The sequence below is a fragment of the Poecilia formosa genome, unplaced genomic scaffold, assembly GCF_000485575.1.
Source record: "Poecilia formosa unplaced genomic scaffold, Poecilia_formosa-5.1.2 Scaffold197, whole genome shotgun sequence".
Lineage (NCBI taxonomy): Eukaryota > Metazoa > Chordata > Actinopteri > Cyprinodontiformes > Poeciliidae > Poecilia > Poecilia formosa.
In genome coordinates, this window is record NW_006800136.1 from 745730 (window position 1) to 763684 (window position 17955).

A 17955-nucleotide genomic window follows, 5' to 3' on the forward strand; every position below is an offset into this window, starting at 1 on the left:
GATGACGCTACTTTACCCATTACTGTTACTACTGATGGAATCGTACTTGAGAAAATTTTAACTTTAATTTCCTCACTAAAAGCATTTGTTTAATTATTGTAAAATATATTGTAACATCTAAGAATACGAGCAAATGACAATAAAAAGTCTATTATGGAGATGAGATGAAGACAACACATACACTGAGGAAATCTCAAATTTTCAAAGAAATCCACATAACTAGCACAGCAGCTATATTACGCAAAAAAAAAGTTGTATTTTTTGTTTAGGAGACAAAACCCCCAAAAGTTTCTGTTTGCCATATTTTTAGGGACACAACTAACAATTATTTTTTGGTAATTAATTATTCTGTGGATAATTCTGACGAGGGATCGATTAATTGGATAAAATAAACTTGGAACATTCTGCTGATTTCTCATTTAACCACCCAAGTCATTTTTATACAAAATTAAAAATATATTAAATGTTAAAATGAACAATTCAATTCCCTTTCTTAAATAAGAAAGAACAATAACACCATTACTTTAGTGAACGCTTGATCATTAGTATAAAGGATCCATCAGCAGCTAAAACATATTTCACACATCAACATGTGAGAAGATCAGCCGTTTCTGCTGGACTGAACATTAAATACAGTGTAGAGTTAATCTGTTGACTGTGTTTTGGATTAACAGATTAATAATTGGAAAGCAAAAGGTGCTTGACATGAGATTTGTTTTGTTTTTACAGAATTTTAAAAGGGTTAAGGTAAAAAAAAAAAACGATGCCACTTGTGGAGTTATGGGTAAAATGTATTTACAAGTCAAGGTTTTGTCTTGAATGCAACTGTCATGAAGTGGGTTTGAGGTGGTGAGGAGAGACGCAGGCTGAACCCAGGTAGTAGTGAAAATTGAGATTTAATGAAGGAAGCTCAAAACAGTCCAGGATGACAGGCAGCATGGCTGTATGCTATGTTGGAGCAGCTAATGGCACTGAAGACTGAATAGGAGAGCTAAGCTTAACCAGGACTATCCAGTTCAACTGGCCAGCACACGACAGAAAACAGACATTAGACGACAGTAGACGAGGACCCAACAAGAGACAAAGACAACAGGTGGGCTTAAATACACAGGGAGGGTAATCAGGTAACTAGACACACCTGGGAAGCAATCAACAGGGAAGACAGGACNAAGAACTGGAGCAGCTGCGAGGATTTCGCCAGCCTTAAAGGAGATATTAACCCACTGAGCTACAGCTTGGGGTTAACGGTAACCGGCTACATTCTCCCTCTGCTCGCACTTTGTGCCTTTTCCCAGCAAATCTCCCACCTCCTCCAAATGCAGGAGCGAGCCGTACAGCACAGGACGTCCTACAAGAGGCCTCTCAGAGTTGTCGCTTCGGCCACGGTCATGTTCCTCATCCTCTACACCCCGTACCACGTTCTTAGAAACGTCAGAATCGCATCTCAGCAGCTTTGGGCCCATGTTGACAGTTCTTCCCTGGATTACATCAAAGCCATGTACGTCTTGACCCGACCGCTGGCGTTTTTGCACAGCGTCATTAACCCGGTCTTCTACTTTCTCATGGGAGACAAGTTCAGAGAGCTTCTGATGTCCAAAATCCGAAATGTGAGGAGCAAAATCAAGCTGAGGCAAGAGTCAGCCTGACCGTGTTTACCACAGGAGTCTTGAATCGTCGCATGCAAACAAACCACAGTGTTGTAAACACACGATTCTCGAGATGTCAGACTCTTACCACTTATTTCTAAAATGCAAATTATGTGGCTGCCAACATCTTTGCTAAGGGCAAAAAGCATGATGATTTTCATACTTTGTTTGCATGTTTAGAGTCTAACGTGTTTAATGTTACTTATGTCTGGTGGCCTGTGACACGGAATAACCCTTTATTTTTGTACATAGACAAAGCAGGCACGGTGATTTCCAAGAGAACTTGTACATTTGTATATAACATATGCATTTTCAAATTATTATTTTATAGCTAAAACACAACTGCAGGGTGTTGTCCTTTGTTTGTAAACATTGGATTTGTGGGGAAAAAAATAAAGGGTTTTTCATTTTTAAGATAAAATATAATATTTTTATCACCACACAGTTAAAAGAAGATGTGTTATAAAACCGTTACCACTGACACTTGTTGAATCAAGAGGACTTAATTGTCAAATCGCTAGGGTGACACAATATCTAAACATGCAATACACCAGATAAGTATGATAAGTACTAAGTAATATAATGCGTAATGATATTACCAGAGAAGTTGAGTCAAGACTAAACATGTATTCATTCATTTATTTTGGGTTTTTTGTTAAGTTTGTTACTACTTTTATCCAACAAATCATCTTGTCAAGATAGCTGATATTTTTAATGGACAAAAGCAGAAGTGTGTAGAGTATTTAAAAACTCTACTCAAGAAAAAGTAAGAAGCAACCCAAGAAACACAGACGTATCGGCGGTAATGGCGTTAAAAAAGAAAAAAACAAACAAAAAAAAGCTTTAGAAAAAGTAATAAAAGGTCATTTTTAGATCAAAACTGATATTTTTTGGCTGTGTATAAAATGTGTGGCAGAAATCAAGCAGCTCATATCACTCTGATGAATCCATTCCCCTCCTGACCTGTGGTGATGGCAACGTGGTGTGTTGTTGAGGCTTTTCTTTCGCTGTAACGTGGAAACTGGTCGCATGAAGAAAACCTGCTGCCAGTAGCCGACAGCAATCCTACAAGCACAACCAGGTCAAAAATGGAAGCATAATCATGTTTTCAAAATAGTCAAAGACTGACATCCAGTGGAACTGGTGGCTGCTGCTGCAGCACATGTTGCTAAACCAAGGTACCCTCCTCAGCTAACCTCCATTGAGAAGCAGGGTGTGTTTTTTTTGTTTTTTTTCTGTGCTCCTGTGTAGGGAAGAACTTATTGATTGCTACTTTTTATTCAGATGAAGCATTTGTTTGGTTTAGTGATCTCAATTTCTTTTTTTGTTCTGAATTTACTCCAGTTTGAGGTGTGAAGGTGTTTGGTGTGACACTTAACCCACATCACTTTATTCGGCTCATTTATTTTTGCTACATCCTGTCTTTTCATTTTTCGCAGAAGACTATTTGCTGCGTTCGCTCGTCTCCTAGACGCTATCTGGGGTTGTAGGACACAGGCACATACAGAACTATTCACGTCTTGAAAAGCTGACTTTATAAATTCCAACTAAAGAGTCGGACCCCTTTGCAGCACTGGGCAGGCTTTGCAGCTTTGAGCTGAACAAACAAGACTGATTCAAATGCTGAAACACAAGAGATCATTTTAAGGTAACACTTTGCCTCTATCATGAGGAAGACAGTAGCATGAGGATGTGTAGTTTCATTAGTTACCATCCTCAAATGTTGCCATGATATTTATCTTGTGTAGACGCCGGTCAGGTCACCACAGGGCTGTTTCACAAAACCAGGATTTTCACAGATATCCTAGCTGAATTAAGCCTCCACTCGGTTTCACAAAAGCAGCCGGACATAAGTTACCATGGCGATTTATCCTGTGCAGCTTGCCTGCTCCAGACCAGACCAGACTAAGAGCCAGGATTAATCCTGGTGCGTTATCTGTTCGGTCAGCGGCCACGCCAATCAGAAAATTGGTGTGGCCAATTGTTTACTTTGTTTACTTTGCTGTTTGTTTCCCCCCTTTTTTTTATTTTATAAAATGCCACTTATTCACAGTGGAATTCAGTCAAATACTATTGCTCTACAATCATGATGGCAATCTATAAAATGATCAGCTTTACAGTTGTCTATGTGGGCATTCTTAATGTCTGTGTTTCTGAAGTTTGACAGAAAGGCTCCCGCATGTCTTGAGGGGAATAGAGAAATCACTTATAACCTGCAAAATGGGTTGTAATCAAGTTTAGCCATATAAGTTGTAGCACACCAGATGGGATTTGGAGACGGAGCATCAGCAATCAGGTGCAATGACGGCACAAAAACACCCTGGTTTCTCATAGAAATAGACCCAGCTTAAGAATAAGACAATGTGCGTACAAATATGTTTTTATACACCACATCCTGGAGCAGTAGACTGTTGACATCTGGGTCAGAAAGTGTGTCAAGGTGTTTAAGGGGTAGATTTATTGGGTACATTTTTAAAAACAAACACACGCACACACACGTATGCTTGGGCATGAACTCAACTTTACTGTAAACTTCTTCCGGTCCAATAAGGTCGACCGCCACGTGAATTTCGTATGCCTGAGTCAGTCAGTACAGGACATTTTACAGACTGACTTTAAAGTAAGATTGGATGACTACTGCCAGACTTTTACATACACAGGAATGACTGACATTTGGGACTTTCAGTGACGCATTTGAACCCTTGAATAAATAAAAAAACATGCAATTACAGTAGAAGAAACATAAGTTTTCAATAAAACTTGGTTAACAGTCATGTGGTCCCCTTCAGTTGTCATGAAAATTGTGAATAATTTCTTTCAACATAACTTGAAAGAAATTTGACTTTGTAATTTGACGCCTTGAAATTGCCCGCTGTCTCCTTAAGTGGTCTTTATTCTTATTGTTAATGTTTTTCTCAGTGCAACAAGTGCTAAATTTCAACTTAAAGTCAGATTAAATACTATGTGCCCTGTCATGCCATTTGCTTTCCATGTCGATATTAAAACCAAATCATTTTCCACTACTGGTGAAGTAAAAAAAAAAAACAAATCTATGTGAGCTATAGAAGCTATTGTTTTGTCACACCACTGAGCTTTTGACCTTTGGTGATTGCTAGAGGGCTAAATGTATTATTGTAAAGATGTTACATAGCTTTAACAAAATGAACAGGACTTTATGCTTTGATTTTATTAGGACAAGTCATACCATGATCCATCATTGCATCTAGATAGGAATCTCAAATGGAACCAACAACCCGAAAAAAAGAAGAAAAAAAAAAAGCAAATAGAAAATGTCTGATCTGACGTTTTTGGAGCACACGATGAAAAGCACGAGAGTTGCATTATGAACGATCAGAAAGGATAAACTAACGGAAAAATATCTGAGGACAAATAGGAAATATACGTGTACTTTGCTTTATCTTCAGCTATGTTACCTTGTGAAGCCAGTTGTTTTATAGATAGCAAGAAATCCAAGCAAACTGAATCTGGAGTAATGTTAACTTTCATTACTTCCCATTTAATCTCCATTCAGGCTTTGAAGTATTCTGTTGGACTTGATGAGGTCATGTTTTCTCCATCGGTTTAATTTGCGCTTACAGAATTCTGCATGAACATACGCTTACAAATTTCTTAAAAGAATTATGCAAAATCCCTAAGATGTTACTTCATTTGCAACCGTTCCCTTGCAATGCCTCTTATAAAATGGTTATTAGTCCAACATTGGCGTTTGAATTCAGAAACAGAGGAAGAGTCATGAGGCGCATTTCAAAAGCATGAACACAACAAACATCCCTTTATGTTTCATGGGAATAAATCCAGGTTAAGATGAAAAAATGGGTGTATAAGTGTGTACGTCTTTGTACTCTGCACCCTGGAGCAGTCAGAGTCTTTCATTGAATAACAGTTTATATCCCTGAACTTTCTATTTAATATATGTCTGTAAAAGGCGTAAAGTAACATCACATGTTCTATCTGTTCCTACTGTTCAAGTACAGCATGCTTTCTTAATGAAACAGGTGGTTACACAAGACAAAAAAAAAACAAAAACAGTTTTTTAAGCAGTGAAAGCTTAAGTGATTTTATTGTCATTTTACATTAAACTTGCACGAGGCTCACAAATTTTCCAACTGCAAAAACAAAACGTAAAACTCATTTTTACATCCGAGAACGTAAAAGTGTTGACACAAAAACACGACGCCCAGCATATGTGGAAAGTTACATTATTAGTAGCAGAAGGTAGATAGTATTGACATTTTGTCATTAACAACGTTAATAAAAATATAATTCTCAAGCTGTCACTTGTTCATTCATTTCATATATTAAATTAAATAACTGAAACAGTGCTGAAATACAAATGAGTTATATTCAGTGCTTGCAATGACTGGGCTTTAGTCAACAAAAACGTCCTTTCTGAGTAACGTTAATATGAAAACCATATATGGTAATAAATATATTACAACCTTAAAATCTTCTGCCTGAAACTTGAGTCCTAAGCTACAGCTTCACTTTCTGTCAACTTCTTTCAACAGATCTGGGTTTTGTGTAAAAACTTAAAAGTCTTTTTAGAATGGGGTGAGCAGAGTCGCATATGGTCCTAATGTAAATGTTGATGCTACATATTATGAGTTCTGCTTTTTAAATTGGGGCACTCTCTAAAGATTAAGGCTTCATGATCAATCTTTACCACATTCCTTCATTACGTCGATCCCTCTTTTTGCCCCATCGCTGCACCAATCTCAGCTTTTCTCAAACAATGTTTAGATTTATTTTTTTTATTTATTTTTTAATAATAGTCAGATGGAATATGGAACGTCAACATTCACTGCCCTTATATTGCAAGATAACCAAAACATTTGACATTGGTTACTTGCAGGAAGTGAAAATTAAAATTTGAGGGTTTGTCAAATTAATCTTTCTTTTGTTGTTCTTGTCCACTCCGCCGCCAAAAAAAACTTTTCAACGTAATTAAATTTTACCAATCTTTGGGATCAGAAACTGAAATAAGTCAACGAGTTACAAATAGTTGAACTAATTTACACATACTTAAGTCTTTGGAATGCGGTACATACTGTGATAAATATTAACTTTGGCCAAAAAAGCATCTGGAAAAATCCTCTCCTGCTCGCAAAGACTTGTAATGAATTCTTCAAATCTCTGCAGGGACAGTTTTACTTCCAGAGGTATGCATTACTGACTATTAAGACTAATATTGATACAATAAATACGAGGTCTGATGGAAGATCATGTGGTGGGAAGCAATAAAAAGGAGCTCTGTTCAGAGTAAAATAAAAAAAATAACCTGTCCATCAAACTAATATGATAGCCACAGTTTTGTTTTACATAAGCACTACGTCTGCAGCTAGCGCAATGATATAATGATACAGGTGTCAGATTTCTCTCGTCACCTTAAAATTAAAAAACATGTTCACTACCGTTTCAAAATCAGGCAAAATCCATTAGAAGAAAACAGATGAAATTAGCATATTTAAACAAAAACAGCGTGACCAAAGAAGTACACCACCAAAAGTTAAAAACGACATGGAAAAAAAGATTCAACTAAACATTAGTGCATTGTGTGGAAAACTGGAATACCCACTTATACAGTCAAAAGTTTTTTGTTTTTTGTTGTTTTTACAAATTATCCTTGAGCCATTTAACGTAGTTGTCTGTCATGCGACGTGCAATGAGAAAGTCAGTCGGCCACACGGTAAACATCAGCGCTCCGTGGAATCCCGTGTCGTAGTGCTGATGCGTCACCTCAACGCCAGCCGCCCGGAGCCGTGTGGCGTACATGATCCCGTCATCTCTGAGGACGTCGTACTCGCACGTCAGAATGTACGCCTTGGGCAGAGAGTGCAGGTCCGCGTCCGGGACCAGCAAGGGCGACGCCCTGGGGTCGGCGAACGACTGGGACGGCCCGTCCGTCCCGGCCGCCTCCCCTTCGGTTCCCTGCGCAACGGCCGGAGCGCTGTAGTTGTACTCTTTGTGGTAAGCCTCCGGCAGAAAGGCGCTCCAGTTGACGAACTTCAGCAACCTGGACGACTCGGGGCTGTTGTGCGAGTTGGCCATCATGGCTCTGAAGAGGGCTTTGTTGCTCGTAAAATACTCGCTCCAGAAGCGCACCATGAGCGTGCGTGGCAGAATCGGCATGTCTTTGTTCTGCTGATACGAAGGCGTCTTGAGGTCCAACGCCTGCAGCACGGGGTAAAGCAGAGCCTGAGCCCTCAGCTTGATCTGCTGCCCAGACTCTTTCTGCAGCTGTGGAGCAGACATAAGTAAATCAGACTATGTCGGTAAAAGGATGGGGCATTACTCAGTGATGAAAACAGCAGGTTTCTGAAGAAGCCCCTATATGTGATACTCACAGCTCATAAAAAAAGAGACAAAAAAAAAACATTTATCTTTTACTGCCATGGTAGTGATGTACAAGTTAAGGACATTTCAACAATATCGATATTTCTGGGCTCGACTGTATATAGCATGAGCATCAGTCCTTACACTGATGCACAGAAAGTTAATTTTGGTGTTAAGTAATCTGTTTTTATTTTTAAAGTATCTCTGTCTCTGAATACCATCACAACTGACGGTTGCGCCTCTCTGAAATGCTCCATTAACCCCAGCATGGTCAAATAGTTAACTTCAGACTTTGTCCTTCCTTTGTCTGAAGCAATGAAGACGCACAACAAGTTAAGAGCATGAAATTTAAAAACATCTATAATTTTTCTTCCACTTTGACAATGACTTACTTTGGTTATCTTTGCTAAATTTTCAGTTTTGTAGCTATTGGGTTGTCTGTAAATTAACTCAGTTATTTGTATAGTGCTTTTCAAGTCGTACAACTTGGAGTTCAGTGCTTTGCCTGTGGGCACATCAACACGTGACAGGAGGGAACTGCAGTCAACCCTGCAACCTTTTCCTTCTCTAGTGTTGACGCAAAAACACGACGCCCGGCATATGTGGAAAAGACTCTACTTACTGAGCCACAGCTGCGTTTGCCTGATTTTCTGTCGTTTTGCTTGACTATCCCACAAAGCAGTCGGTACAAATATTGTTTTCTATTCAGTTTGATTTCTGGAGAAGACGTGTGCTGATTCGTCATCCCCCGGCTCGGTGAAACAAGCTTTTAAATGACAAAATGGATCAGCTACTAGCTACTCGCCGCCCCAAACATCTCAACGTCCAGGTAAAAATGAATACTTATTTGCGAGTGCACCAGTCTACAAAGCACCAATCAATACTCCTCTCAGTCATTGAAAGATTTTTCCCAAGAATGTCTTCAGCCTGGAAGACAAACGTATAAGAAGTAAACGGATGTGCAGACAAAACGGTTCTTTGTAGGAGCACCATGTTGTCCGAGGATGCTACAAAGACACAGCTGTAGATCTCTCACTGTGATACTGAGCCGGATAACAGAACTGTACAAAAGTCACGAGTCCCTTCTCATTTCTTTGTTTTGCTTTACATGAGCCCCTCTTTCTTAGTCTTAAAAGAAAAAAGCTTGGGGATTTTTTTTCCTTAAGGTTTTCTAAAGCTGCAGCTCAGTTTCCTTGTTCATTCTGTATCTTTTTCATAATGAGTCTTTTTACTTGAGACATTCACCTTTGACCTAGAAAACAAATCTTGTCTACATGATTAATAAATAAATACATAAAAATGCACGTTTGGCAACAAATCAGGTAATATGCTCTAATAATGCAACAATTTGGTCATTACAAAAGTAACAGACCAATCATGTAGTTATTTGTTAATAATGTAATTCAGTTTTTTGGCCCAATAACAATAATTTGCGAGTTAAACCGAATTATGTTATTGGCTAGATGACACTGAGCAAACAGAAGTAGGTCACATGACCTCTGATCTCAACCTGTGTTCCGGCACATTCCACTAAGAGATCCAAACAGCTAGGGTCACAAAACCAAGTTATGAACAGATTCACCGAATCTAAGAAAAATGCTCCCTAATGTTATTAAGCTATTACAAGCAAACCTGCTGCGATGCAAGCTGTACTTTTCTTTTTGCCTTTGCTAGGAAGAATAATTGTGCTGCGTCCTCCTCTATGCTTTTGTTCCGTCAGCTGCGTGGGAACAAGCTTGTTATCAGCAAACAAACCAATATAGACCCTTCACACCGCTGGAATTAGGAGACAGCTGTTCTCGCCAACGAAGACTTTTAAGGTTGACCCATAAGTCCTAGACGGAGTGACGACGATCCAGCTAAATTTGCAGTACTGTAATTCTGCCACACTTTGTGCTCTCTGAAAAATTCCAACGGTTTCTTAAAGGAGATACGTTGCGCTTTCCAGCCAATATCGGGTTACTACGGTAATTTTACTCCCTGCCACAGCAGGGAGTGAAATTAATCTGAGGGGCATTCTGGTATGTTGGGGAAATAATTAGCTAGATATTTAAAGTTCCAGCTGTTATGGGCAAAATGGGCAAATATATTTAGTCACAGGACATTTAAAGAACTGCGTACAATTAAAATAAGCAAAAAAAAAAGAAAAAACATCCAGGCAGAGATTTTAAAGTCGAGTACGACTACCAAACTGCACAGAACTGCCAAAACAAAAATATTTTGTTCCTAAGAAATACACTCCTAATTATGTGTTCTTCAAATAAAATATTATTTCAGCTTCCAAGTAATGATGACGTATCATCATCATTACTTTATTGGCTTTGTTACATTTAAGATGACCAACAGCATTACTTCATCGGCAGGTATTAAGTTATTGGCCACTATTGTGCAACAGGATTAGCATTTGTTTCACTTGCTTTATCCAAGTCATCAATGTTGGATTCTCAGCACCTCCCTCCCTCTTTATCATCATAAATGAGTAACTGGTGATGCACTACATTGAGCCTAAAACATACAGGCGTCATCTACGTAACCTCTCAGCTCTGCAGGTCATTTCCTACACACAATGCTTTGGATCTCAGAGAATGCTTGAAAGGACGGCTCACTTCACCTTCACTTACAAACGCACGCGTCGTTGCATCACGACTCCGTTTGAAATCGTGTTCTTAGCCAAGGTTTTGCGACGCACACTTTCAAACGAAGACGGTGCTCGTCGTGCGGCGTTTGCGATTTGTTGTAACTTTACTAAAGCCCAAGGAAATGACTTGAGAATTCACCCAAACCTCAACCCAGATCACTATTACAAAATTAAATTCCAAGGAGATTATCTGCCAAACTCCCTGCATGCACATGGATTATTCTTGAGCCGCGGTTCTGTCTGTTCATGCGCCTGTTGTACATTGCGGAGCCTAAAGTTTTCTCCTGTGTGATGAACTCTCTCTAATGGAAATAAACATTCGCATGTCCTCTTTTCATTAACCAAATGCTATTAAGTTAAAGCAAATTTTCAGTTTTTTTATTATTATTATTATGTAATTATCTTTTATGAAACAAGATTGCTTTGTCCCATATCAGGTAAAAATGGCTTAATTGCTTATCAAATTGCCCATGTGTGCCTCAAAACCATAAAAGCTGCTTCTCCCTATCATGAGAACATTGTTTGTTTTGTGCAATGAGGTATTGTCCACTTCTATTTTCAATCAGCAGAACATGCAGCACTGCCCCAACCAGCAAAAGTTGGATTACTGCTGAGAGGCTGTCGGCATCGGCTGCTTGATACAAGCTCTTTTAGACTGGTGTAAAGTTTGGAAAATTCACTTTTACTAACTCCCCAACTCAAAAATAGAACTTTTTTTTTTTAATATAAAATATTAACACTGTGAAATGTCTTGGAAATGTTTCAGACTATGAATTTTAATGCTGTCTTTTATTTAGAGAAATTTTGTCGAGTTTGACAAAAAAAATAGGGTAAAACAGCCGCAGTCCTGACGCAGTTATTACATAAGGCTAAGGCAGTGTTCCTCAAGCCTTGTCAGGCCGAGGACCACTCACCCCGTTTAACAAACACGCAAGGAATAGCTTGAAATGCAACATCTTAATATGTACAACCTGAAATGAAAACATTAGTCTCTTAACTCACTATCGAGTAGTTTACAGATTCTGGAAGTATGGATTGTAAGCTTTCCATTGATATAAAACACATGGAAATAAAAGCAAAAGTTCAGTACTACAAGTGTTGTGTGCACTCAGCGTTTTAGGGCTATTTTGTAATTCAGAAGAACAATAAAAGAAAATCTAGACTTGAGTTGCGTTGGCAAAAATCAATCAGATAGCCCAACATAAATATTTTTATTTTAGGTGTTAAGATGCAATTAGTCAGTGTGGGGTGCAGCTCTTTTCACCACTGGCTTATCACATTCATCACAGCCTTACATATTCATGCCTGTGGCTCGCTATGTATCGTAGCAGTGTTGAAAAGCAAAGGTTATGCAACTCACCCTGAGAAACTTTCCACCGGTATCTTCGGGCTTTCTTTTTAGTGACCCGGTCTTAAGCCATTTATCAATTATTATTTTCTTAAACACAATCCTTTGGTAAGCTAACTGTAGCGTCACACTTTGAGTTCAAGTGACGGCAAATAAACGTTTGTTTACATGCAGTACCTCTTCCTTTGAGCTTCTTAAATTGTTTAGATCAAATTTTGAATCTTCAATTCACCGTCATAAGAATTGTGTTTGTACAAGTGTTTGTAGATTGATCATCTAAATGAGTATTTGCTTGTTGTGCGTTTCTTATTAGTTAATTTAAACTCATGTGGGTTGATTATAATAGAGTTAGTTTGTGGCAATGCTTGTGATTAGCTGTCATTGGTAGAGCTAATAATCATTATTACCAGTACAGATTATTTGTCTTGATTAGAAATAAAAAGTCATTTTTAATAATATACTGAAATTTTCTTTTGCATCCATTTAATGTAATACAGGAAATCCTGACTCCTCCTTCAAGTGATTATTTGATAGATTATCTAACTGTCTTGTGACCATTAATTCGACTGATTTGTCACATCAATTTCATTTTTGAAGCATCTTAAAACAACTACAAAAATTTCTTGACCAGTCAAGGTCATACCAAACTGTATTCTGGCATTAAACATTGTTCAGAAGTATATTCATTTCTTCACCGACATTCCAAAAATTCCATGAGCAACATTTAGCTATGGAAAATTCTACAAATTTCTGCTAAATCCACCTTCTCTTGTGCCCTCAAATGAAATGAGAAACCAAATCTAAGCCTACTCTGAGTCTTAAAAACAGACTCTGTACCTGCTGAGAGACTGCCGCTGCAAGGTTCCCTCCAGCACTATCCCCTGACACAGCAACACGCCCCGGGTCCACAGAGTACTGGGCTAGCACCCCCTTCTGGAGGAAGTATTTGACCACACGGTGCACGTCCTCATACGGGACGGGGAAATGGTGAGCAGGGGCGAGGCGGTACCTGAAACGGATAAGAGTTCACAGATTATTCCTGCAGTAAAAACAAAGGCTTTGGAGGTCAGGCTCACAGACAAAACTTTAATCCTGGAAACATAAATATGATCAAATTTCAGAGTTAAATATGACAAAGACAAGCAAATAAGTCACTGTACAAAAGAGTTTTCTTTTTTTTTCACATTGTGGTCAAAGTTGTTGTTTTAAATGAGTGGTATATTAAATGGAAAAGTAAAACTAGAATGAGCTTGTTTGTATAACTGTCCAGTAATGGAGGTAAACAGAAGTTGTAGATGGATATGTGAAGAAAGTCTTCAGAACATGCTGTAAGTACTCTCTGAAGGTCAGAGCACAGATCTAACCACTGAACAATTCTGTTATAAAGCTACAATACTCTATTTTAGTACTTATAATGTCACAAACAATAATTCATCAATAGAATATCTCTGAATTTTTGAAGTGATATTCTGTTAAAAAGATATAACCTGCTAATATTTTAGGTAAGGCATATATTTCTCTTTGTGTGATGAAAAATCAAATGAGTTTGGTTCCTTGAACTGATGCCAAGAAGGGAGAAGACCGAAAACAAACGCACCTCTTACTTTCATATGTCTTCTGTGTCAATGACATGCTAATGGAAACATCACGGTGATGTTAAGTTTCAGAAAGTAATGTTTACAAGCAAAGATGACGATACTTTTAAGATTGGAGTTAATTTAAGATTGTAAAAGTCTGCTTCAGTCTAACTTTTGTGTTTGCTATTCTAAAGAAAATAATATGCATTTCCCCTTAATGATGACGCTACTTTACCCATTACTGTTACTACTGTTGGAATCGTACTGGAGAAAATTTTAACTTTAATTTCCTCACTAAAAGCATTTGTTTAATTATTGTAAAAGAATACGAGCAAATGACAATAAAAAGTCTATTATGGAGATGAGATGAAGACAACAAATACACTGAGGAAATCTCAAATTTTCAAAGAAATCCACATAACTAGCACAGCAGCTATATTACGCAAAAAAAAAGTTGTATTTTTTGTTTAGGAGACAAAACCCCCAAAAGTTTCTGTTTGCCATATTTTTAGGGACACAACTAACAATTATTTTTTGGTAATTAATTATTCTGTGGATAATTCTGACGAGGGATCGATTAATTGGATAAAATAAACTTGGAACATTCTGCTGATTTCTCATTTAACCACCCAAGTCATTTTTATACAAAATTAAAAATATATTAAATGTTAAAATGAACAATTCAATTCCCTTTCTTAAATAAGAAAGAACAATAACACCATTACTTTAGTGAACGCTTGATCATTAGTATAAAGGATCCATCAGCAGCTAAAACATATTTCACACATCAACATGTGAGAAGATCAGCCGTTTCTGCTGGACTGAACATTAAATACCGTCAACAGCTAATCTGTTGACTGTGTTTCGGATTAACAGATTAATAATTGGAAAGCAAAAGGTGCTTGACATGAGATTTGTTTTGTTTTTACAGAATTTTAAAAGGGTTAAGGTAAAAAAAAAAAACGATGCCACTTGTGGAGTTATGGGTAAAATGTATTTACAAGTCAAGGTTTTGTCTTGAATGCAACTGTCATGAAGTGGGTTTGAGGTGGTGAGGAGAGACGCAGGCTGAACCCAGGTAGTAGTGAAAATTGAGATTTAATGAAGGAAGCTCAACACAGTCCAGGATGACAGGCAGCATGGCTGTATGCTATGTTGGAGCAGCTAATGGCACTGAAGACTGAATAGGAGAGCTAAGCTTAACCAGGACTATCCAGTTCAACTGGCCAGACATTAGACGACAGAAGACGAGGACCCAACAAGAGACAAAGACAACAGGTGGGCTTAAATACACAGGGAGGGTAATCAGGTAACTAGACACACCTGGGAAGCAATCAACAGGGAAGACAGGACAGGAACAGGACTAAACACAGAAAACCTCAAAAATAACTACACAGAAAACACAGAACATAACTGCAACATGTATTTGTTGTGCATTTTGGCTTCATTACTGCTGAGTTTTTTCATCAAAATGGCATTTTTAATCAACACTAAATTCCCTATATATTCTCCTCTTTTAATACCTAAAGCAAGTCAGTGAAAAAAAAAATGAGATAAGAGTCAAAGAAATACTTTTTAAAAAAAGTAGCTTAATAAGAGCTCCATTTATAATTTTTATATTGAGGTTTTCTGGATTTTTTTGGGTTTACATTCCCTAAAACTACAGCAAAACACTTACTCTACAGAGAGGACGACGGCATCAAGTTCAGTGACGATCTTTCTTGCCAGCAGATCGTATGGACTCATGCCTGCACAGAAAGACAACCCAAAGTCAGACAAGCCTTCATAGATGAATGGATTTCTTTAACTGTACACTAACTCACATGAATGAAAAGTGATTCTGTCCTACAAAATATAAAGTTATTCATTCAACAGACTGAGCATGCAACATAAAGTTATTGTTATGTTCATGGACAGTGTGGCTCGTTGCCCAGGACACTATATCAGGGGGCTGCACAAAGACTTCATCTCTGCGAATATGCAACAAAACCCAACCTACGGGAGCTTCCCAGACACCATCCTCCCCCGTGCAGATAAATGACGGCTCTCCTCAGGCCGGCGTCTCCGCCCTGGCGCTTCGGTTGGTAAAGCACCACCTCCACGCCGTCAAACTTTTCTTCTGTCACTTTGACGTGCTCGTCAGACACCGGTACGATCTTCTCCAGTAGAGTAATGACATACATCACATCCATGTAGTCCTTCAGACCCGCTGACTCACAAAGGTCTGCCTGGAAAAGGGAAACAGACAATGAGAGACGAAAAGAACCGTCGTCACGTCCCGGCCGTAAAATGAAGAAAGTTTAAGCTCACAGCTTCATTGCTTGGGACAGGAATCTGGCAGATAGGGAACGAAATAGTCACATGAATGCAGTTGTGTGTAATGTCAACTGTTGCTGAAGAAGATCTCTTAGGAGAAATCACAACCAAGAGGAAGTCAAAAGTAAAAGATAACTCGAGCCTGAAGCAACAACACTGGGGCATTCTTCTTGTTTCAAAGGCTCAAAACAGATCTCTGTCTGTCAAAATACAAATGGGTTCATTTTTACTGTGAAATCAAATAAAGACGTTGGCAGCTTCACATAAACGATATGACACTAAAGGGATCACAACCTGCAGTCAGCCTCGCATAAATTAAAGGGAGTACTTCATGTACTTCATTTGTCCCTGCCTGCAAATGACTTATAAATAAATAAATAATAAGTGAACGATGCGATCTTAAGTGTGGTTATGTATGGCTCATCGCTTCAACACACATCTTCACTGTCATCTATGTTAAATTACAGATATGCACATGTTGCTTTATAAAGATGTTTCTAATATAGATATCTAAAGAAAAAGTTGTCTGATGTTTCAGTGTTACATGCTAAAAAAATGTGGAAATAAAAATAATACTTTTGTTGCGTTTGTGAATTATTTGATGTTATAACCACGTGCTCAGACGTAACTGCAAACTATGAAAAGTCCAGTTTGCTACTACTGTGTGAGGCATTATAAACCACAGGTGTCTAGCCCTCATAAATGGAGGAGAGTTTCCATAATAGGATCTATTATTAGACCAGGTGAGGACTATACAACACATGGATTAGCATCTGACATAATCTGGTGTAACCAGTATGAGTACATCAGCAAAAAATAATAATAGAAAAAAAAAAACAAAGTTTAACCTGCTTTAAAAGAAGAAACAATAATGAATACCAAAACATAAAGCAAGTGGAAAAATAGTTGCAAAGCCTTAGTGATAAAAGCTTTGTCAATAAAGTAACCTAAAAAAAATAATCAGGAACTAAAAGAAGAGGAAAAGTTTTCTCTTACCAGGTGACTGAGAGTTCTGAAAAAGGAATTGGTCAGCATGAGTTTCCATCTCTCCTCTATCCTGTCAGGAATTGGCTCGTAAACATAATAAGCTGTGAAAGAGCAGAAAGCGACGAATAAAATGATGCTTCCAAGCCTCATCTTACAGCGTGCGTCCGCCGGCCACTGAGTGCGAGCTGCAAACACGGACGGACTGTTTGGTTGCACTTGTTAAGGAGTCACTCCGGCGCGTAGAAGAGCGTACGCCCCCCCACCAAAAAAAAAAAAAAAAAAAAAAAAAAAAAAAAAAAAAAAGAAAGAAAAAGAAAAAAATCTATTTCGGATCCAGACGAGTTAAATGTTGCAGCGTGTGGTTGGTGTCATTTGGTTCTTCTCGGCCTGCATATTCGGAGCTTTTCTTCGCTGACGGCGCGCGTTCCGCAGAGCATGTCTGTCTCGTGCAGCGGCGGAATTAATTGAGGTGTCAGTGGCGCGGAGAGGGCGCGCACGTTGTGCGCTCACGAGGCAGCACCGTCCCACCTTGCCCGTAAGGCAATTCCTCAGGTGCTCTCTAATCGTTTGTGGATTAGAGAGGAAGAGCAACGGAGCTCTGTGCCCAAACGAAGCGGCTACGCAGATATGAAAGCTTTTGAAACAACAGAACTCCATGCAGTGAGCTCTTCGGACCCGCTCTCTGAAATATCTAAAATGTCATTAACATCCGACTTGTTTCTTGCGTTCTCCTCGCCGCTTTCAGCTGCCCGTCGGATTCTCCGCGGTTCCGTCTAATTTCTAAGAGAAGCTCTCGGTTATCCCCATCTTCTAACCGAGCAGCTATCGCTAAATGAATGTCCGGATAAGTGTAGGTGGCTGAGGCAGCCCAAGCTAATTATACGATTGGTGTTAGATTTCCCCCAGCAGGTCTGACAGTCAAAAGAAACATGACTCTGAAAATGGTGCTGGAAGAGCAGCCAAGAGCTGCAGGACTCTGACACAGAAGAGTAAACGCAAGCAGGAGTTTCCCTCAAGGTAAATAATTGTACTTTTAGTGACGGCTTGTTCTGTTCTTGGTTCAGGGATGTACAAAGCTCAAGGTCATGT

The 17955-nt window shown here is 38.7% G+C and overlaps 1 protein-coding gene and 1 long non-coding RNA gene across 2 annotated transcripts; one reads left to right on the forward strand and one right to left on the reverse strand.

Annotated features, from left to right (window-relative positions):
- Nucleotides 1-5708: 5708 nt before the first annotated feature.
- aadac (arylacetamide deacetylase) lies at nt 5709-17125 on the reverse strand. Its single transcript, XM_007566686.2, has 5 exons — nt 16876-17125; nt 15563-15791; nt 15242-15311; nt 12824-12995; nt 5709-7904 (listed from the first exon to the last, which is right to left on the reverse strand). Exons 1-5 carry the CDS (start codon nt 17014-17016, stop codon nt 7278-7280), a joined length of 1239 nt encoding a protein of 412 aa, XP_007566748.1. The 5' UTR covers nt 17017-17125; the 3' UTR covers nt 5709-7277.
- LOC107837983 (uncharacterized) lies at nt 9613-10210 on the forward strand. The gene is made up of 2 exons (XR_001664037.1): nt 9613-9844; nt 10174-10210. It is a non-coding gene; the product is annotated as an uncharacterized LOC107837983 (long non-coding RNA).
- Nucleotides 17126-17955: the final 830 nt, after the last annotated feature.